Source organism: Hyla sarda, chromosome 4, assembly GCF_029499605.1.
Source record: "Hyla sarda isolate aHylSar1 chromosome 4, aHylSar1.hap1, whole genome shotgun sequence".
NCBI lineage: Eukaryota > Metazoa > Chordata > Amphibia > Anura > Hylidae > Hyla > Hyla sarda.
In genome coordinates, this window is record NC_079192.1 from 128,340,869 (window position 1) to 128,363,933 (window position 23,065).

At 43.9% G+C, this 23,065-nt stretch overlaps 1 protein-coding gene across 5 annotated transcripts in view; it reads left to right on the top strand.

Moving 5' to 3' along the window:
• IQGAP1 (IQ motif containing GTPase activating protein 1) overlaps nucleotides 1-23,065 on the top strand; it is a 260,950-nt gene that overhangs the window by 151,144 nt on the left and 86,741 nt on the right. For all 5 annotated transcript variants that reach the window (XM_056572114.1, XM_056572118.1, XM_056572116.1 and 2 more), the window contains 3 exons: nucleotides 6,681-6,748; nucleotides 10,540-10,653; nucleotides 15,311-15,489. In XM_056572114.1, the coding sequence (XP_056428089.1) occupies nucleotides 6,681-6,748; nucleotides 10,540-10,653; nucleotides 15,311-15,489 (361 nt within the window). The remainder of the gene's footprint in view (nucleotides 1-6,680; nucleotides 6,749-10,539; nucleotides 10,654-15,310; nucleotides 15,490-23,065) is intronic.

The window sequence follows — 23,065 nt, forward strand, 5'->3', positions numbered from 1 at the left end:
TTATACAAGCGCCCAGATTCTTCTAACTGTGATAGACTGACAGAAATAACCCATATGTAGGGCTAGAGAACTGATAATGACAAATCCAACCTCAAGAATATTATTATTTTCTAAAATATTGTGTATCATGATGGTTTCATTAACCCTTATGCTTAGGTGTTGTTGAAATGAGTTTAATCAGGTTTTTGGGAATCTGCACATTATGGTAACATTTGCTGTGAACCTTCTCATAAAACAGTAATAGTTGAACATGACTCCTGTGTTTACAAGAAAGAATACTGTAGATTAAAGCATTTGTACACTAGGTATCCTTTCTCGTGTCTTCACTGTCATGATGTTATGCTTGGAGATCTTTATTTAGTGATTATTCAGAGGAATGTCTTCCCTGTCAATACATCTTGGATCTTGGCAATCAGTCATGAGTCTCTTACTATACGGATATATTTAGACATTACTGATAAATCTCAGTAGGTTTTCTTAAAAAATCTGGTGCAGAAATCCAAGCTGAACACTGAAACTACTGCTGCAGATGTGCAAAAGAACTCCTTTAATGGGGTTAGTCCTTGGCTCTTCCGTAAAAAAATGGCCAAAAAAGGTGTCACTTAGAGTCCAAAAAAATGTAACATAAAAAAGTAAAATAATTTGAAAAATCCCCACCCCCAATAAAAAAGTAAAACGTCAGTTTTTCCCATTTTACTGCCAAAAAAGCGTTAAAAAAATATAATTAATACCCATATTTGGTATCGCCGCGTGCGTAAAAGTCTGAACTATTTAAATATATTGTTAATTATCCCGTACGGTGAACGGCGTAAACGTAAAAAAAAAAAGTCCAAAATTGCTGCTTTTTTGTCACATTTTATTCCCCAAAAAATGTATTAAAAGTTAAACCTAAGCAAATGTGGTACTGATAAAAACTACAGATCATGGCGCAAAGAATGAGCCCTCATACCGCCCCATATACGGAAAAATTAGAACATTATAGGTGGTCAAAATAGAGCAATTTCAAACATACTAATTTTGTTAAAATGGTTTGAGATTTTTTTTAAGCTGTACAATTATAGAAAAGCATATAGCATGGGTATCATTTTAATCGTATTGACCCACAGAATAAAGAAAACATGTCATGTTTACCGGAAAGTGTACAGAGTGAAAACAAAACATTCCAAAATTTGCTAAATTGTGGTTTTCTTTTCAATTTTCCCACATAAATAATATTTGTTTGGTTGCGCCGTATATTTTATGGTAAAATAAGTGATGTAATTACAAAGTACAATTGGTGACGCAAAAAACAAGCCCTCATATGGCTCTGTGGATGGAAATATAAGAGAGTTAGGATTTTTAGAAGACGAGGAGGAAAAAACTAAAATGCAAAAATAAAATTGGTCTGGTCCTTAAGGGGTTAATTCCTCGGCTGATGAAGAACTTTAAAAAAATAGTTGATTTTAGAACAGTACAGGTTTACTAAAAGCATCTGAACAAAGCCAATTTGTATGTCACAACCTCTAAAATAATGCCATATTTTTAAAGTTGACCTTGCAAGAGCCAAGTGAATGGGATGGTGTTGCAGTTCCTCTTACAGTTGGGGGGGGGGGTCAGAAGCACTGACATGCAGAAAAAAAAATTAAAAAGGGATCACAGCACTGTAGCCCCTTCATTCTCAGGGTTGGTGGGGGTTACAGAATTCATACCCCTGCTTTAAAACAGAGATAGCATGTCCTTGTAAAAGCACTTTTATGATTTTCTTTCCAGGATGGATAGATAAATATGAGATAAATAGATCAATAAATAGATAGATATGAGATTGATAGATAGACAAATATGAGATAGATAGATATAGAAGATAGAAGCAGCACATCCATAGGTAAATACATAGATATGAGATAGATAGATAGATTTGTGACAGATAGATATGAGATAGATAGATATTGTTACGCCTAGCGCTCCGGGTCCCCGCTCCTCCCCGGAGCGCTCACGGCGTCTCTCTCCCCGCAGCGCCCCGGTCGGTCCCGCTGACCGGGAGCGCTGCACTGTCATGGCCGTCGGGGATGCGATTCGCACAGCGGGACGCGCCCGCTCGCGAATCGCATCCCAGGTCACTTACCCGTCCCGGTCCCCTGCTGTCATGTGCTGGCGCGCGCGGCTCCGCTCTCTAGGGCGCGCGCGCGCCAGCTCTCTGAGACTTAAAGGGCCAGTGCACCAATGATTGGTGCCTGGCCCAATTAGCTTAATTGGCTCCCACCTGCTCCCAGACTATATCTGATCACTGCCCCTGCACTCCCCTGCTGGATCTTGTTGCCTTGTGCCAGTGAAAGCGTTTAGTGTGTCCAAAGCCTGTGTTACCTGAACCCTTGCTATCCATCTTGACTACGAACCTTGCCGCCTGCCCCCGACCTTCTGCTACGTCTGACCTTGCCTCTGCCTAGTCCTTCTGTCCCACGCCTTCTCAGCAGTCAGCGAGGTAGAGCCGTTGCTAGTGGATACGACCTGGTTGCTACTGCCGCAGCAAGACCATCCCGCTTTGCGGCGGGCTCTGGTGAACACCAGTAGCCTCTTAGAACCGGTCCACTAGCACGGTCCACCCCAATCCCTCGCTGACACAGAGGATCCACTACCTGGAAGCCGAATCGTGACAGATATGAGATAGATATGAGACAGATAGATAGATATGAGATAGATAGATATGAGATAGATAGATATGAGATAGATAGATATGAGATAGATAGATATGAGATAGATAGATATGAGATAGATAGATATGAGATAGATAGATAGATAGATAGATATGAGATAGATAGATATGAGATAGATATGAGATAGATAGATAAATAAATAAACGTTTCAACTGCCCAATTGAAGTCTTTCTCAAGCTCCTGCATTTGGGCAGTTGAAACGTTGTTCCTGATGTTGGGTCAATAAACCTTATTCACCCATATCTTGGAGTGCTGCGTTTTTTCGTTTTGTGGAGTGGCTATCTATGGGACCCCTGACCCTGGACCTCTCTACTGTCTGCACCCGCTATCATTAATCAAGGTTGTGCTGCTCGTTCTACATTTTAGATAGAAAGATAGATAGATATGAGATAGATAGATATGATATAGATAGATAGATATGAGATAGATAGATAGATAGATTTGAGATGGATATGATATAGATAGATAGATATGAGATAGATAAATCATTTGAAAATGGCGGTGAGAGATCGCTGAAACGTTGTCAATTTTCCTTGGAATAAAAGCACTTACTTTTTTCACCCATTTTGGTGTGCTGCCTATATCCATTTATATCTAAAGAGGACCGGAGCACCGAGGTTCAAGGGCTTGCACCCAATCATCTGGATACGAGGAGGTGCTGCTTTGTATGATAATTGTAGATAGATAGATAGATATGAGATGGATATGATATAGATAGATAGATATGAGATAGATAGATAGATAGATAGATATGAGATAGATAGATATGAGATAGATATGAGATGGATATGAGATAGATAGATATGAGATAGATATGATATAGATAGATAAATATGAGATAGATAGATAGATATGAGATAGATAAATAAATAAATATGAGATAGATAGATATGAGATAGATAGATAGATAGATAGATAGATAGATATGAGATAGATATGATATAGATAGATAGATAGATAGATAGATAGATAGATAGATATGAGATAGATAAATAAATAAATATGAGATAGATAGATATGAGATAGATAGATAGATAGATATGAGATAGATAGATAGATAGATATGAGATAGATAGATAGATATGAGATAGATATGAGATAGATAGATATGAGATAGATATGAGATGGATATGAGATAGATAGATAGATATGAGATAGATAGATAGATAGATAGATATGAGATAGATATGATATAGATAGATAGATATGAGATAGATAGATAGATAGATATGAGATAGATAAATAAATAAACATGAGATAGATAGATAGATAGATATGAGATAGATAGATAGATATGGGATAGATAAATAAATAAATATGAGATAGATAGATAGATATGAGATAGATATGAGATAGATAGATAGATATTGGATAGATAAATAAATAAATATGAGATAGATAGATAGATAGATAGATATGAGATAGATAGATATGAGATAGATATGAGATAGATAAATAAATAAATATGAGATAGATAGATAGATATAGAAGATAGAAGCAGCACATCCATAGGTAAATAGGTGGATAGATAGATATGCAACAGATAGATAGATATGATACAGATAGATATGAGAGAAAGAGAGAGATAGATAGAAATGATACAGATAGATATGAGAGAAAGAGAGAGATAGATAGATAGATAGAAATGATACAGATAGATATGAGAGAAAGAGAGATATAGATAGATAGATAGAAATGATACAGATAGATATGAGAGAAAGAGAGGGAGAGATAGATAGATAGATAGATAGATAGATAGATATAAAAGATAGAAGCAGCACATCCATAGGTAAATAGATAGATATGTGATAGATAGATATAGATAGGAGATAGATAAAGAGATAAATATGCGATAGATAGATAGATAGTAGAGAGTCCCTGCTGAGTTGATCCAGAGGAAGACAAAAAAAAAACTCACACTAGAGGTAAAAATTCCTTTCTGACTCCAAATATGGCGGTCAGAATAAATCCCTGGATCAACGTTCTGCCCCTTTAAATCTAGTATACATAACCAGCCATAGATAGATAGATAGGAGATAGATAGATAAATATGAGAGATAGATAGACAGACAGGAGACCATGAAATTAATGATCATTCCGGAGAATCATAGCTCTTTACTTTAATTTCTCTCTCAAAAGAAAACAGTCCATAATCTATATCACCAGCCTACCAAGAAAATGGTAGATGTCAACCTTTTCTGACCACCAACATGAACTTCTGTTTGTGTATAAAAGATTTCCCCATGTTTTAACCCCTTAAGGACGGACCCATTTTTTTACCTTAATGACCAGGCTCTTTTTTTTTTTTTTTTTATATTTGACATGTGTCTCTTTAAATGGTAATAACTTTAGAACACCTTTTCTGAGCGGAGAGATTCTGATATAGTTTTTTCGTGACATATTGTACTTTATATAAGTGGTGCATTTTTGTTGACACATGCAGCATTTTTTGTGAAAAACTCCAAAATATTGTGAAAAACTGTAAAATTTCATTTTTTTTGTAAAAATAATTTTTTTTATGGTGTACACTGTGCGGTAAAAGTGATGTTATATTTATTCTGTGAGTCAGTACGATTATGGCGATACCCATTTTATATAGCTTTCTATGTTTTATATACGGTAGCTTTCTATCTTTCTATGCAAAATTCTTTTTCTGCCATTCATTTTCCAACAGCCATAACTTTTTTTTATTTTTTATCTGAATAAGGGCTTATCTTTGAATAAGGGCTTATCTTTTGCGGGATGAGCATTACTTTTCATTGGTATCATTTTTGCGATACTTGCTACCTTTTGATCTTTTTTATTCCACTATTTGTACCAAAATTGGCGAATACTTCATACTTCATACTTTTATTTACGAACTTTTTATTAAATTTTTTTTACATTTTTTACAGGTTATACTATGCTGCAATACATTTGTACTGCAGCACAGTATGACCCGATCAGCTGCACACAGTACAGCCTGTGCGATCCAGTCTGTGGCTGGATCTTACAGGCTTCTGTAGCAGGCAGACAGGAGGTCATGATCTGACCTCATGCTTCCATAGCAACCAACTACGACACGCGATCGTATAGCTGCGCCGCCATTGGTGAACAGGGGGAGCACGCTCCCCCTGTCAACACCATAGATGCATGATCAGGATTGATCACGGCATCTATGGGGTTAATGCCGCCGGGACCCGCACGATCGTGGCCCCGGCAGCTGCGGTTGGACTCCGGCTGTGATTGACAGCCGTGTCCCGCCGTCGATCTCCTGCGCTGCCTGCGGCAGTGCAGGAGATCGCTAGGACGTATCCATACTTCCCAGCGCGCAAATGTGTCGGGTGCTAGGCCGTATGCATACGTCCTATAGCGGGACGGGGTTAAGAAGAATTGGTGGCACCTATCAGACTGGGAAGATGAGTTGGAGCTAGTGGGAGGTGTTCTTGTGTATAGGACAATCTTTTAGACGAAATATCAATGTAACCACCAGCTCTCCTGGTGGGGAAATCGCCTACTAGTTTCATCAACCTACATCTACAATTGCTGGGTGGACTTCATTGCTGGCCCTTTACTTAAGCTGGCTTGGTAATGACCCCTACTGGGCACCAATTTTTCCATGCTCATTATTTTCGGAGCTGACAGCTCATTAGCTGAAGCCTCTGAAGCATCACCATTGTTTGTCCATGACCGTCCTGTGATGTTATTCCCACTTTTTCATGTGACGCTTTATTTATCTGGAGATTCTCTACAAGTCCTTGTCATTTTGTTTTGCAGAAACTGTTGAGCAACAAGTAATGTTGGGCTGTGTGCAGACGCTAAGCCGTCCATACATTTTTTTTTTTATTTATCACATTTTTCTTGATTTACTACTTTGTATTATTTTACTGGAATTGGATTTGGTTTCTACCTTATAGATACCACCCAGGGACCCATCTGTGAAGGTTGCTTTCTCCGTTTATAAGCAAAATCTTTCATACAAACACCAATTGTCTTTTCTTTCATTTTCAGTCTGTACCTGTTTAAACTAGGCCTTGCCCCACAGATCCAGGATTTGTATGGGAAAGTAGAATTTACAGGTCAGTACTCATTCTTTTCTCATGTTTATATAGAAATCAGCTATGTATTATCTGCTGGTCACGTGTAAGTCACCTGCTTGCAAGACGATGTGTTGTGTATAAACAGTGTTGCTTAAGTTACATATGCTGCCGTACTTTTTACTTTATATGTTGTTGAGTGAGACAGCCCATAATCCATTACAGCATGTACAGTTGACAAGTTTTACAACTTATAGATCATAGACTAGACATGTATCCTTCCAGGGCTGTAAACAGTAAGACAACATAAATAATATTGACATTCTCTTGCTGTAAGTTTTACTTGTTACGGTATACTATTAGTAAGTCATTGTTAAATAAAAAAAAGTTTTTTTGCTTGAGATCAAAACCCAATCTCTATAGTATAAAAGAAAGAAGAGAAAGGGATTACTTATTTGTAAGCTTTACATATATTAAGATGATAAAATAAGGTTTAGGAGGCAGGCGAAACTAAACTCAAAAACAAGGGGACGCAATCTAAGGTTAGCTGGGGGAAGATCAGAAGTAATAAGAAAATATTATTTTACCAAAAGAGTAGTAGATATTTGAAATAGACTTCCAACAGATGTGGTTGTTAAAGGACATCTGCAGCGTTACAAACACTTATCCCCTATCCTCAAGATAGGGGATAAATGTTTGATCGCGGGGGGTCCGAACGCTGGGGCCCCCGGCGATCTCCTGTACAGGGCCGCGGCTCTCCCGTGCAGGGGGCGTGCCTGCCGCAGCATGACGTTGCGGCCGGCGCGCCTCCTCCATACATCTCTATGGGAGAGGCGGGGAGGCAGCGTTCGTGCCTCCCCGCATCCCCCATAGAACTGTATGGGGACGGGGAGGAGACAGGTCGACGCTACGCGCCTTAGCGCTCACCATGAGCGCTTATGGCGGCGCCCCGTTAGGGAGATCGGGGGGGGGGTCCCTGCGGTCGGACCCCCCGCGATCAAACACTTATACCCTATCCTGTGGATAGGGGATAAGTGTAATGCCGCTGCAGTTGTCCTTTAAATCCACACAAAGAGAATGTAAGCATGCCTGAGATAAATAAATGGACCAGATGGTCTTTGTGCCTTCAGTCTTGTATGTTCCATTATTGGGCAAAAAGAAATCAGATAGAGGTCTGTTGTATATATTTATTTACCTTAATATGTGAAATATTCATCCTGAATGGGTAATGTTAATGAAAATGCATTGATTTTGTATTTTCTTGTATTAGCGTCATGGAAACTATTATAATATTACAACAATAAGTTTCTGATCCGTGGGTGTTGACCACTGGGACACCCACTGATAATGAGTACAGGGGTTCTGTGTCCACCAGAGATGTAACATTTCTAGAAATGTTAAAGTCATGGGAAAAAAAAAAACTTTTTCCTGGTTTTTTTTCCAGAATAAATGGAGTAGTTTATATATTTAAAATCATGTCACCATTTTACTGAGAAAAAAAAAATAAAACCAATTTACTTTTCAGCCAGACTTAAAAAATAGAAACTTAAAAACATTATCTATGATGGGGGAGAACATTAATGGGAATCAGATAGATAAATGTCAATTAAGTCCGATCTGATAGGACAGAAACATCAACTACTATAATACCAACAAGATGGAGCCCAGCAACAACCAAAATAAACTGAAACCTTTTCCCTGGAGTGCCCCTAGAGGCAGAACTGCATAATGCTCTTCTTTACTTTAGTCCTGTGGGTGCCGTACAGCTTATGCCCTATCCAAAGGAGAGATGTTAAGTGTCTGATCCGGGGACCCCCGTGATCTCTTGCACTGCACCTGTGCTCTTTCCAGGAATGGAGGGTGTCGACCCCCGCAGGAAGCGGCAGCATACATGCATCCTACATATATCTCTATGGGAGAGCCGGAGATACAGTGTTCGGTTATATTCGGCTCACCCATGGAGATGCATGGAGGGGGCATGTCAGCAAATGCTTTGTGCAGGGGTCGACATGTTCTGTTCCTGGGGAAAGCTGGGGTGCCATGCAGGAGATTGCTGGGGGTCCCGGCGTCCAGCTCCCCGCGATCAGACACTTTTCTCCTATCCTTTGAATAGGGGATATATTGTACGGTACCACAGTACTCCTTTAAAAAAAATTCTTAAAGCTTGAATTGTAATCTACCATATGTTTGTCTTCAGTTAAGACTGGAAAACTTACAAAGATTCTCAGATGTCTTTTATGAAGGTCTAAATGTTATATACCGTATATACTCGAGTATAGGCCGAGTTTTTCAGCACGATTTTTCGTGCTGAAAACACCCCCCTCGGCTTATACTCGAGTGAACTCCCCCACCCGCAGTGGTCTTCAACCTGCGGACCTCCAGAGGTTTCAAAACTACAACTCCCAGCAAGCCCGGGCAACCACTGCGGCCTTCAACATCATCCAGCCCCCTCTCACCCCCTTTAGTTCTGAGTACTCACCTCCGCTCGGCGCTGGTCCGGTCCTGCAGGACTGTCCGGTGAGGAGGTGGTCCGGTGGGATACTGGTTCCGGGCTGCTATCTTCACCGGGGAGGCCTCTTCTAAGCGCTTCGGGCCCGGCCTCAGAATAGTCACGTTGCCGTGACAACGACGCAGAGGTGCGTTCATTGCCAACGTACTTCTCCGTCATTGTTAAGGCAACGCCTCAATGACGATGATGAAGGGGGGTGGGGATGATGAAGGGGGGGGGGTGTGGGATGATAAGGGGATGATGAAGGGGGGATGTGTGGGATGATAAGGGGATGATGAAGGGGGGATGTGCGGGATGATAAGGGGATGATGAAGGGGGGATGTGTGGGATGATGACAAGGGGATGATGAAGGGGGGATGTGTGGGATGATAAGGGGATGATGAAGGGGGGATGTGTGGGATGATGACAAGGGGATGATGAAGGGGGGATGTGTGGGATGATGACAAGGGGATGATGAAGGGGGGATGTGTGGGATGATAAGGGGATGATGAAGGGGGGATGTGTGGGATGATAAGGGGATGATGAAGGGGGGATGTGTGGGATGATAAGGGGATGATGAAGGGGGGATGTGTGGGATGATGACAAGGGGATGATGAAGGGGGGATGTGTGGGATGATAAGGGGATGATGAAGGGGGGATGTGTGGGATGATAAGGGGATGATGAAGGGGGGATGTGTGGGATGATGACAAGGGGATGATGAAGGGGGGATGTGTGGGATGATAAGGGGATGATGAAGGGGGGATGTGTGGGATGATAAGGGGATGATGAAGGGGGGATGTGTGGGATGATGACAAGGGGATGATGATGAGGATGTTAATGACGGGTCTGGATGATGACAGGGGGGGATGAGGTATTTCCCACCCTAGGCTTATACTCGAGTCAATAACTTTTCCTGGGATTTTGGGTTGAAATTAGGGGTCTCGGCTTATACTCGGGTCGGCTTATACTCGAGTATATACGGTAGTTTGAATACCATGTTAAAAACATATCATTTATCTTTATAAATGAACATATTCCTTACTCTTTTTTATTTTTTTTCCCAGAAAAAAATATCAAAAAACGTCTTTGGGGAAAAAAACAGAAAAAAAAATTGTTCTATCATTTTTCAATTTTTCCCAGGCCTTCCCATCTTTTGTGTCCATTATGGTTGAATAGAAAGATAGCTAAGTTCAGCCTTGGCTATCTTTGTACTGCCCATAGTGTTGAATGATGTAAAAATAGCTTTGTAATGGTTTGATTTATGCTGTTGTTTTCTTTATATATTAATAGAAGTTTGTATTTTCATTTTTCATTTTATTTTGAACTTTTTCCCTGTGTTCACAGCGGAAGAGATTGATATCATGAAGAGTGAACTTGAGAAGTATGGCATTCAGATGCCTGCATTCAGCAAAATTGGAGGAATCTTGGCCAGTGAGCTGTCTGTAGATGAAGCTGCATGTGAGTACAGCTTATGTAGGGATTTGTTAGGGCAGTGATCTACTAAGCCCACTGAAATGTGTAGTACTTGTCCCATGGGAATGTCTTTTAGGCTTTTAGGCTGGAAACACACATGCCCTTTTTACAGTTTAAGATACAGGTTTAGATGTAGTTTTTTTTTAGCCAAAGACAGATGTGGATCTAGCAAGAAGGAGAAGTTTTCCTTTATACTTCTGACTCCTATTGAGTCCACTTCTAAATTTGCTTACACAATGCACGGAAACTGCTTTTGTGATCACCAATTTGCAGTTAAAGGGGTACTCCAGTGGAAAACATTTTTTTTTTTTTTTATAAATAAACAGGTGCCAGAAAGTTAAACAAAGTTGTAAATAACTTCTGTTTAAAATTCTTAATTCTTCCAGTACTTATCAGCTGCTGGATGCTCCAGGGGAAGTTATTTTCTTTTTGAATTTCTTTACTGTCTGACCACAGTGCTCTCTGATGACACCTCTGTCCATGTCAGGAACTGTCCAGAGTATGAGCAAATCCCCATAGCAAACCTCTGCTGCTCTGGACAGTTCCTGACAGGGAAAGAGGTGTCAGCAGAGAGCACTGTGGTCAGACAGTAAAGAAATTCAAAAAGACAAGAACTTCCTCTGGAGCATACAGCAGCTGATAAGTACAGGAAGGATTAAGATTTTTAAATAGAAGTAATTTACAAATCTGTTTAACTTTCTGGCACCAGTTGATTTAAAAAAAAAAATTTCACCGGAGTACCCCTTTAAGAACACTGGGGGTCCTGAATACTATAGCTTAGCTTATTGTGCTGTTTAAAGGGGCCGGAGGTGGTCGCAAAAGCACACAGCGGCCAAAGCAGGGAAGATACGCAATTTGCGTAACTACCATTGACTTTAATGAGAGTTGCACAAACGATGTAGCCCTGCGGTGCACTCTATTTACATAACTCCCTCTAAAGTCAATGGGAGGCTGCCAAAACATGAATGCACTTTGCATAACGTTCATGTTTTGGCCGCCTTGGGCCAGAGGAGTCGGAAAACCGAGAAAAAAACTAAATGGGATAACCCCTTTAAAGGGGAACTCAGACCTCAGAGTGCTTCTTATCAAACAAATAATGGCTGCTTTTAGAGAATCCCTTTAATGTACAACTAGTCCAATCATCAATTTGACCAAATAGAAGAAGTTTTCCATTCCACATACACATCCCTGATTTTCTGACTACCATTATATACATCAGACTGTATTGCGTTCTATGAGATGAATATGATTTTCAGTCTGTTTACACTTTATATGACTTAGAACCTGTAAAGGTAGTTGAGCCCAGCTCATCTGTCCAAGATAAAACCAACCAATCACAGCTTAACTTTCATTTTACTAGAATTCATTAAGATATAAAAGCTGAGCTGTGATTGGTTGTTGTGGGCAAATAACTCCAATGTTTGTATCAGACAGATTGATAAAACTGGGCCACTGTGTTCTCTTTAAAGGGGTTATCCAGGAAAAAACTTTTTTTTTATTATATATATATATGAACTGGCTCCAGAAAGTTAAACAGATTTGTAAATTACTGCTATTAAAAAATCTTAATCCTTTCAGTACTTATGAGCTTCTGAAGTTAAGGTTGTTCTTTTCTGTCTAAGTGCTCTCTGATGACACGTGTCTCGGGAACCGCCCAGTTTCGAAGCAAATCCCCATAGCAAACCTCTTCTAAACTGGGCGTTTCTCGAGACACGTGTCATCAGAGAGCACTTAGGCAGAAAAGAATAACCTTAACTTCAAAAGCTCATAAGTACTGAAAGGATTAAGATTATTTTAATAGAAGTAATTTACAAATCTGTTTAACTTTCCAGAGCCAGTTGAGATATATATATATATATATATATATATATATATATAAACAAAAAAAGTTTTTTCCTGGATAACCCCTTTAATGTTACCATAGTTGTTCAAAGAGTTGACAGTGTAATGTTCTATTTCCTTTTGCAGCCAGTGTCAGACTAAAGTTTCCTTGGCCTAATAGAGGAAATTATTAAGAGGGCCCACCATACATTCTGTAAAGTCTTTTTTGTTTAGACCTTTGGGGCCCATATTAGACATACATTATTGTGCCACAGCTGGAGGCCGCTGAAGGATCATCTGGTTCAACTCTGGTTGCATCACTGATTCAGGGCTCTTTTTCCCTGGATGATGGCATCTGGTCAAACCCCTGTGCATGGCACTGCACCTCGTCCTATTCACTGTGCAGACAAAGAGTGTAAAGGGGCTGGAATGCGTCCATTACAGTGGAGGTCGCAAAGATCAGATCCACAGTGTTCATAAGCGATTATATATTCTTGCAAGACTATGACACTGGAGTACTCCTATAATATGGCTTAGGCTGGGTTCACATCACGATTTTCCAATCCGGTTCCCGTATACGGTTTCTTAGTAAAAACCGTATGGGACCGTATTGACAAATCATTGAAAACCGTATGCATCAGAATGCATACGGGTGCATACAGTTTGCTGCCAACACGTTTTTTACCCGTTCTGAAAACCGTGTCCGACCACGGTTTTTGGTCCTGTTCGAAAACCGTATTGCAACCGTATGCGTTTTTTTTAACATGGAGGTCAATGAGAACCGTATAACCAATACGTACGGGTCAATATGGTTAACTGTATGCGCATGCGCTGGACTCCAAAGTCCCTCCCACCTCCCCACCCTTCCAGAACTTCTCAGTCTGCTGAAGAGGAAAGAAGCAGTGACGTGAGCTCCGCCATATTCCTACACCCTTTTCCATGCTTTCCGGATTCCATAGTGAGTACTCTGCCATGTTTTTTTAAAACAGGCAAACCACTTCTACGGAAATTTCAATTAAACAATGAAATCTTTATTTAAAAATGTACAAAATTGCTTGACAAAATCGGATTTTCACAGCCAAAAACATATGGAACAGTACGGAAACTGATACATTTTTTCAAACCGTATACGGTTAATAAACGCATACGGTTTGCTTTTTCTCATACTGTTCAATCTGGTTCAGTCTGTTTTTAGACCCAAACGGTTTTGGAAAAAAACCTAATGGAAAACAGTATTGCAAAATCGTGATGTGAACCCAGCCTTACTGGAGGAATTTCCCAGTGCTTACACCAGAAAACTGGTGTAGAAAAATTGTACATTGTTGTGCCACGCTGTCAATTTTTGTGCAAACCACAGGAAAAGTTGTACAGTTTCTCTTGTAATTGTGCAAACCACAAAGAGCTGAAATGAGGCTTAATTTTTTCCCATTTTGCTGGAGGGCTTTTGTGTTGGTAAAATATTTATTTTCAGTCCTCTTGCTTTCATCTAGTTAGAAGCTATTTCCTGGAGGTAATTATCACTCTTAGTATACTGTACTAATGACTCTTCGGGCACATTGGGCAGGTTGCCAACTTTCCCCATTACATGTATCTAGCAGTCGGACAGTGATTACTTGGCATGATAAACATTGGGACTTTCCAGAACAATGAACCTTAAAGACTCTGTAAGTATGTACTGTAGTAATGTTTACAGGATAATGGACAAGAGCACAGACAGTACACAGAGTGAAATCACAATTGTCAATGTGCATTGTAAGACATAATTTCAGCACTTGGATAAGCTTTACCATTTCCTGCTGTACTTCCTCCATATTATTCCTTCTTTTCATTTTTATCCAACACGTCAGGACAGGGGTAGTGAGACATCTTTCACATCTGCCAACTAATATATTGACATCTGGTGACAACTCATGGCTTTCTTAAAGGGGTACTCCACCCCTAGACATCTTATCTCTTATCCAAAGGATAGGGGATAAGATGTCTGATCGCAGGGTCCTGCCGTTGGGGACCCCTGCGATCTCCCTGCTGCACCCGGCATTCGTTTAGAGCGTCGGGTGTAGTGGAGGAGGCTCGTGAAGTCACGGCCTTAAGCTGGGTGTTACCGTGAAGTCACGAGCCTCTGTCCAGCATCGCCAGTCATCCGGATGTCTGGGGTGCCGCAGCCGCGATCACGGGGGTCTCCAGCAGCGGGACCCCCGCGATCAGACATCTTATCCCCCTTTGCTTTGGATAGGGGATAAGATGTCTAGGGGCAGAGTACCCCTATAATTACATATCACATAAAACAGCCTGCCACGAATATAACCAGTGATGGTGCTAGCCTCAGTTTAGCCTCAGTATTTAAGGTAACCATTCACATTGGACAATGGTTGCTCAGCCAGCTGACCATCTAATGCATGGGAGGTGGGGGATGGTTCTGACTTTCGGCATGCCCAATCTCTTTGTTCTGAATGGAGATAAAGCTTTTCAGAGTCAGAGAGTAGCTTATTCTCTTTATTGAGAACATATGCACACTCAGCCAAGCTGAGTGTGTATGAGGAGGTCAGATGATCAAACATTCGGCTAACAGCTATGTATGGTGTATGGCCACTCTTATTTTAGGAGTTGCTGAATTTATTAATTTATCTTGTAAATTCTAATGCAAACTAGATATATAGTAGTAGCATATCTTATGCCTGTTCATGTACTAGTCATTTGCTTCTTTACTTTATAACACTCACTCACTTGCCTGACTGGCTTAGATTAGTATTGCTTGGCTGGAGAAAATCAGTTTTGCAGTCCAGATGTAGAAGTTTTATATAACGTCTCTGGCCTTTTGCAGTACATGCAGCTGTGATCGCTATCAATGAAGCAATAGACCGGGGAAATCCTGCAGAAACCTTCACCGCTCTGAAGAATCCAAATGCCATGTTAGTGAATCTAAATGAGCCCCTGTCTACTGTTTATCAGGACACCCTTTATCAAGCTAAGCACCATAAAACTCAGAATGCCAAGAAACGGGTGAGTCATTATTTATACCACTCATGTCAACCTATATACTTCTGACTTCACAATCCCTGCAGAATAATACATTTCCAGACTCATATCTTTTTTCTGTAAGCATACTAGATATCATTGGCTGGCAAGAATTTTCTGCTTACATAGACTACTTTCTGTATGTATACCAGCTTGTTGTGTGTGACAGATTTAAAGTGGTACTCCGCTGATTAGCATTTGGAACAAACTGTTCCAATCGCTGGAGCCTACACCTTTTGACGTCGTAGCCCTGCCCCCGCATGACATCATGCCCTGCCCCCTCAATGCAAGTCTATGGGATTGGGCGTGACAGCCACCACACCCCCTCCTATAAACTTGCATTTAGGGGGTGGGGCGTGACGTCATGAGGGAGCATGGCTATGACGTCATGAGCTCCCGGCTCCAGCATTCGGAACAGTGTGTTCCAAACGCTGAGCAGCGGAGTACCCCTTTAAGTATCATCCTCCACAATCTAACTTTTATGGGGACCCTCAATTCATCTCCTGATATCTAGGAAAGGAGAGATTGGGTATTTTAGGGATTTGGATTTTTTTCTGTCATTTTTGGGTACTGTAGTGGAAAAGTCATTCATGCTGAACAACAGATCTGTATCCCAACAATGAAAGCCCAGACCAGGCCTCAGATCATGGCAGAGATCACTTGTTGATTTGTTGTTTCAACATCCAAGAGGCCAGCCTTTATATACCAACCATGAACTAGCCTACTGTACGGCCGTATTTGTTCTCTCTTTATTAAGCGTTAAAGCATTACTGTTATTTGGAAAAACCTTTAACAAGTTGTGCACCACTCAGTAGTGAGTGTATGTTACGCCGAGCGCTCCGGGTCCCCGCTCCTCCCCGGAGCGCTCGCTTCACTCCCTCCGCTGCAGCGCTCCGGTCACGTCCTCTGACCCGGGGCGCTGCGATCCTGCTGCCAGCCGGGATGCGATTCGCGATGCGGGTAGCGCCCGCTCGCGATGCGCACCCCGGCTCCCCTACCTGACTCGCTCCCCGTCTGTTCTGTCCCGGCGCGCGCGGCCCCGCTCCCTAGGGCGCGCGCGCGCCGGGTCTCTGCGATTTAAAGGGCCACTGCGCCGCTGATTGGCGCAGTGGTTCCAATTAGGGTTTTCACCTGTGCACTTCCCTATATTACCTCACTTCCCTTGCACTCCCTTGCCGGATCTTGTTGCCTTAGTGCCAGTGAAAGCGTTCCTTGTGTGTTCCTTGCCTGTGTTTCCAGACCTTCTGCCGTTGCCCCTGACTACGATCCTTGCTGCCTGCCCCGACCTTCTGCTACGTCCGACCTTGCTTCTGCCTACTCCCTTGTACCGCGCCTATCTTCAGCAGCCAGAGAGGTGAGCCGTTGCTAGTGGATACGACCTGGTCACTACCGCCGCAGCAAGACCATCCCGCTTTGCGGCGGGCTCTGGTGAAAACCAGTAGTGGCTTAGAACCGGTCCACTAGCACGGTCCACGCCAATCCCTCTCTGGCACAGAGGGTCCACTACCTGCCAGCCGGCATCGTGACAGTAGATCCGGCCATGGATCCCGCTGAAGTTCCTCTGCCAGTTGTCGCTGACCTCACCACGGTGGTCGCCCAGCAGTCACAACAGATAGCGCAACAAGGCCAACAGCTGTCTCAACTGACCGTTATGCTACAACAGTTGCTACCACAGCTTCAGCAGTCATCTCCTCCGCCAGCTCCTGCACCTCCTCCGCAGCGAGTGGCCGCTCCTGGGATACGCTTATCCTTGCCGGATAAATTTGATGGGGACTCTAAGTTTTGCCGTGGCTTTCTTTCCCAATGTTCCCTGCATCTGGAGATGATGTCGGACCTGTTTCCCACTGAAAGGTCTAAGGTGGCTTTCGTAGTCAGTCTTCTGTCCGGAAAAGCCCTGTCATGGGCCACACCGCTCTGGGACCGCAATGACCCCGTCACTGCCTCTGTACACTCCTTCTTCTCGGAAATCCGAAGTGTCTTTGAGGAACCTGCCCGAGCCTCTTCTGCTGAGACTGCCCTGTTGAACCTGGTCCAGGGTAATTCTTCCGTTGGCGAGTATGCCGTACAATTCCGTACACTTGCTTCAGAATTGTCCTGGAATAATGAGGCCCTCTGCGCGACCTTCAAAAAAGGCCTATCCAGCAACATTCAAGATGTTCTGGCCGCACGAGAAATTCCTGCTAATCTACATGAACTTATTCACCTAGCCACTCGCATTGACATGCGTTTTTCTGAAAGGCGTCAGGAACTCCGCCAAGATATGGACTCTGTTCGCACGAGGCGTTTCGTCTCCTCGGCTCCTCTCTCCTCTGGTCCCCTGCAATCTGTTCCTGTGCCTCCCGCCGTGGAGGCTATGCAGGTCGACCGGTCTCGCCTGACACCTCAAGAGAGGACACGACGCCGTATGGAGAACCTCTGCCTGTACTGTGCTAGTACCGAACACTTCCTGAGGGATTGTCCTATCCGTCCTCCCCGCCTGGAAAGACGTACGCTGACTCCGCACAAAGGTGAGACAGTCCTTGATGTCTACTCTGCCTCTCCACGTCTTACTGTGCCTGTGCGGATGTCTGCCTCTGCCTTCTCCTTCTCTACAGTGGCCTTCTTGGACTCTGGATCTGCAGGAAATTTTATTTTGGCCTCTCTCGTCAACAGGTTCAACATCCCAGTGACCAGTCTCGCCAGACCCCTCTACATCAATTGTGTAAATAATGAAAGATTGGACTGTACCATACGTTTCCGCACGGAGCCCCTTCTTATGAGCATCGGATCTCATCATGAGAGGATTGAACTTTTGGTCCTCCCCAATTGCACCTCGGAGATTCTCCTTGGACTTCCCTGGCTTCAACTTCATTCCCCAACCCTGGATTGGTCCACTGGGGAGATCAAGAGTTGGGGGTCCTCTTGTTCCAAGAACTGTCTAAAACCGGTTCCCAGTAACCCTTGCCGTAACTCTGTGGTTCCTCCAGTAACCGGTCTCCCTAAGGCCTATATGGACTTCGCGGATGTTTTCTGCAAAAAACAAGCTGAGACTCTACCTCCTCACAGGCCTTATGATTGCCCTATCGACCTCCTCCCGGGTACTACTCCACCCCGGGGCAGAATTTATCCTCTCTCTGCCCCAGAGACTCTTGCCATGTCCGAATACGTCCAGGAGAATCTAAAAAAGGGCTTTATCCGTAAATCCTCCTCTCCTGCCGGAGCCGGATTTTTCTTTGTGTCCAAAAAAGATGGCTCCCTACGTCCTTGCATTGACTACCGCGGTCTTAATAAAATCACGGTTAAGAACCGCTACCCCTTACCCCTCATCTCTGAACTCTTTGATCGCCTCCAAGGTGCCCACATCTTCACTAAATTGGACTTAAGAGGCGCCTATAACCTCATCCGCATCAGAGAGGGGGACGAGTGGAAAACGGCATTTAACACCAGAGATGGACACTTTGAGTATCTGGTCATGCCCTTTGGACTGTGCAATGCCCCTGCCGTCTTCCAAGACTTTGTCAATGAAATTTTTCGTGATCTGTTATACTCCTGTGTTGTGGTATATCTGGACGATATCCTAATTTTTTCTGCCAATCTAGAAGAACACCGCCAGCATGTCCGTATGGTTCTTCAGAGACTTCGTGACAACCAACTCTATGCCAAAATTGAGAAATGTCTGTTTGAATGCCAATCTCTTCCTTTTCTAGGATATTTGGTCTCTGGCCAGGGACTACAGATGGATCCAGACAAACTCTCTGCCGTCTTAAATTGGCCACGCCCCTCCGGACTCCGTGCTATCCAACGCTTTTTGGGGTTCGCCAATTATTACAGGCAATTTATTCCACATTTTTCTACCATTGTGGCTCCTATCGTGGCTTTAACCAAAAAAAATGCTGATCCCAAGTCCTGGCCTCCTCAAGCAGAAGACGCCTTTAAACGACTCAAGTCTGCCTTTTCTTCGGCTCCCGTGCTCTCCAGACCTGACCCTTCCAAACCCTTCCTATTGGAGGTTGATGCCTCCTCAGTAGGAGCTGGAGCTGTTCTTCTACAAAAAAATTCTTCCGGGCATGCTGTCACTTGTGGTTTTTTCTCTAGGACCTTCTCTCCAGCGGAGAGGAACTACTCCATCGGGGATCGAGAGCTTCTAGCCATTAAATTAGCACTTGAGGAATGGAGGCATCTGCTGGAGGGATCAAGATTTCCTGTTATTATCTACACCGACCACAAGAACCTCTCCTACCTCCAGTCGGCCCAACGGCTGAATCCTCGCCAGGCCCGGTGGTCTCTGTTCTTTGCCCGATTTAATTTTGAGATTCACTTTCGTCCTGCCGATAAGAACATTAGGGCCGATGCTCTCTCTCGTTCCTCGGATGCCTCAGAAGTTGATCTCCCTCCGCAACACATCATTCCACCTGACTGCCTGATCTCCACTTCTCCTGCCTCCATCAGGCAGACTCCTCCAGGAAAGACCTTTGTTTCTCCACGCCAACGCCTCGGAATCCTCAAATGGGGTCACTCCTCCCATCTCGCAGGTCATGCGGGCATCAAGAAATCTGTGCAACTCATCTCCCGCTTCTATTGGTGGCCGACTCTGGAGACGGATGTTGGGGACTTTGTGCGAGCCTGCACTATCTGTGCCCGGGATAAGACTCCTCGCCAGAAGCCCGCTGGTTTTCTTCATCCTCTGCCTGTCCCCGAACAGCCTTGGTCTCTGATTGGTATGGATTTTATTACTGATTTACCCCCTTCCCGTGGCAACACCGTTATTTGGGTGGTCGTTGATCGATTCTCCAAAATGGCACATTTCATCCCTCTTCCTGGTCTTCCTTCTGCGCCTCAGTTGGCTAAACAATTTTTTGTACACATTTTTCGTCTTCACGGGTTGCCTACGCAGATTGTCTCGGATAGAGGGGTCCAATTCGTGTCTAAATTCTGGAGAGCTCTCTGTAAACAACTCAAGATTAAATTAAATTTTTCCTCTGCATATCATCCCCAGTCCAATGGACAAGTAGAAAGAATTAACCAGATCCTGGGTGATTATTTGCGACATTTTGTTTCCTCCCGCCAGGATGACTGGGCAGATCTCCTTCCATGGGCCGAATTCTCGTATAACTTCAGGGTCTCTGAATCTTCCTCCAAATCCCCATTTTTCGTGGTGTACGGCCGTCACCCTCTTCCCCCCCTCCCTACCCCCTTGCCCTCTGGTCTGCCCGCTGTGGATGAAATTTCTCGTGACCTTTCCATTATATGGAGAGAGACCCAAAATTCTCTCTTACAGGCTTCTTCACGCATGAAGAGGTTCGCGGATAAGAAAAGAAGAGCTCCCCCCGTTTTTTCCCCTGGAGACAAGGTATGGCTCTCCGCTAAATATGTCCGCTTCCGTGTCCCTAGCTACAAGTTGGGACCACGCTATCTTGGTCCTTTCAAAATTTTGTGTCAAATTAATCCTGTCTCTTATAAACTTCTTCTTCCTCCTTCTCTTCGTATCCCTAATGCCTTTCACGTCTCTCTTCTCAAACCACTCATCCTCAACCGTTTTTCTCCCAAATCTGTTCCTCCCACTCCTGTTTCCGGCTCCTCGGACGTCTTCTCGGTCAAGGAAATTTTGGCTGCCAAAAAGGTCAGAGGGAAAAATTTTTTTTTAGTAGACTGGGAGGGTTGTGGTCCTGAAGAGAGATCCTGGGAACCTGAGGACAACATCCTTGACAAAAGTCTGCTCCTCAGGTTCTCAGGCTCCAAGAAGAGGGGGAGACCCAAGGGGGGGGGTACTGTTACGCCGAGCGCTCCGGGTCCCCGCTCCTCCCCGGAGCGCTCGCTTCACTCCCTCCGCTGCAGCGCTCCGGTCACGTCCTCTGACCCGGGGCGCTGCGATCCTGCTGCCAGCCGGGATGCGATTCGCGATGCGGGTAGCGCCCGCTCGCGATGCGCACCCCGGCTCCCCTACCTGACTCGCTCCCCGTCTGTTCTGTCCCGGCGCGCGCGGCCCCGCTCCCTAGGGCGCGCGCGCGCCGGGTCTCTGCGATTTAAAGGGCCACTGCGCCGCTGATTGGCGCAGTGGTTCCAATTAGGGTTTTCACCTGTGCACTTCCCTATATTACCTCACTTCCCTTGCACTCCCTTGCCGGATCTTGTTGCCTTAGTGCCAGTGAAAGCGTTCCTTGTGTGTTCCTTGCCTGTGTTTCCAGACCTTCTGCCGTTGCCCCTGACTACGATCCTTGCTGCCTGCCCCGACCTTCTGCTACGTCCGACCTTGCTTCTGCCTACTCCCTTGTACCGCGCCTATCTTCAGCAGCCAGAGAGGTGAGCCGTTGCTAGTGGATACGACCTGGTCACTACCGCCGCAGCAAGACCATCCCGCTTTGCGGCGGGCTCTGGTGAAAACCAGTAGTGGCTTAGAACCGGTCCACTAGCACGGTCCACGCCAATCCCTCTCTGGCACAGAGGGTCCACTACCTGCCAGCCGGCATCGTGACAGTGTACAGCCTGTACATTGAGCGGACAGCAACATTAAAGGGGTTATCCAGAAATATAAAAACAGAGCTAATATTTTCTAAAAACAGCATCACCTTTCTCAGGTTGTGTATGGAATACAACTTAAATGGAACAGAGCTGCAATACCACACACAACATTAGGGACAGGTGTGGAGATGTTTTTGAAATAAATCAGCTCTGTTTTTCTAATCATGAAAACCCCTTTATTGGGCAGACTAGATGGGCCAAATGGTTCTTATCTGCCGACACATGCTATATTTCTATGTATAAACCTTTAAAACAAAAGTGAGTACAATTCTGAGTGGAAATGCTCAAAATTGAGCCAAAAGTGTAAAAATTTGGTGTAGCCAGCATTATTTTCCAGCAATTAAGCCTCTTGGGCATGAAGTTCACCAGAGTTCACCACTGGTTGCCACTGGAGTTCTCTTCCATCCCTCCATGATGACATCGAAGAGCTGTGAAGGTTAGAGACCCTGTCCTTCCCCCCTTCCCAATATTTTCCATTTGAGGATAGGAATCATGCTCTGCTTCAGTATGTCACAGTACATGTTGGCATTCATGGTTCCCTCAATGAACTGTAGCTCCCCAGTGCCAGCAGCACCATGCTTGACTGTAGGCCAGGCACACTTGTCTTTGTAGTCCTCACTAGGTTGTCGCCACACAAGCTTGACACCATCTGAACCAGATAAGTTTATCTTGGTCTCATCAGACAACAGGACACGGTTCCAGTAATCCACGTCCTTAGTCTACTTTTCTTCAGCAAACTGCTTTCAGCCTTTCTTGTGCATCATCTTTAGAAGAGGCTTAATTTTGGGATGACCTGCAGACCAATTTGATGCAGTATACAGGGTATGGTCTAAACACTGACAGACCACTGACAAGTATGTTCAACCTCTGCAGTGCTCTTAAGTCTATTCCCCAAAGACAACCTATGGATATGATGCTGAACATGTGAACTATTCTTCTTTGGTCAACCATGGCTAAGCTTGTTCTCAGTGGAAATCCTCTCTGTGAAAAAACTGTATGGTCCTGCCCACTGTGCTACAGCTTAGTTTCAGGGTCTTGGCAATCTTCTTATAGCCTATTCAAT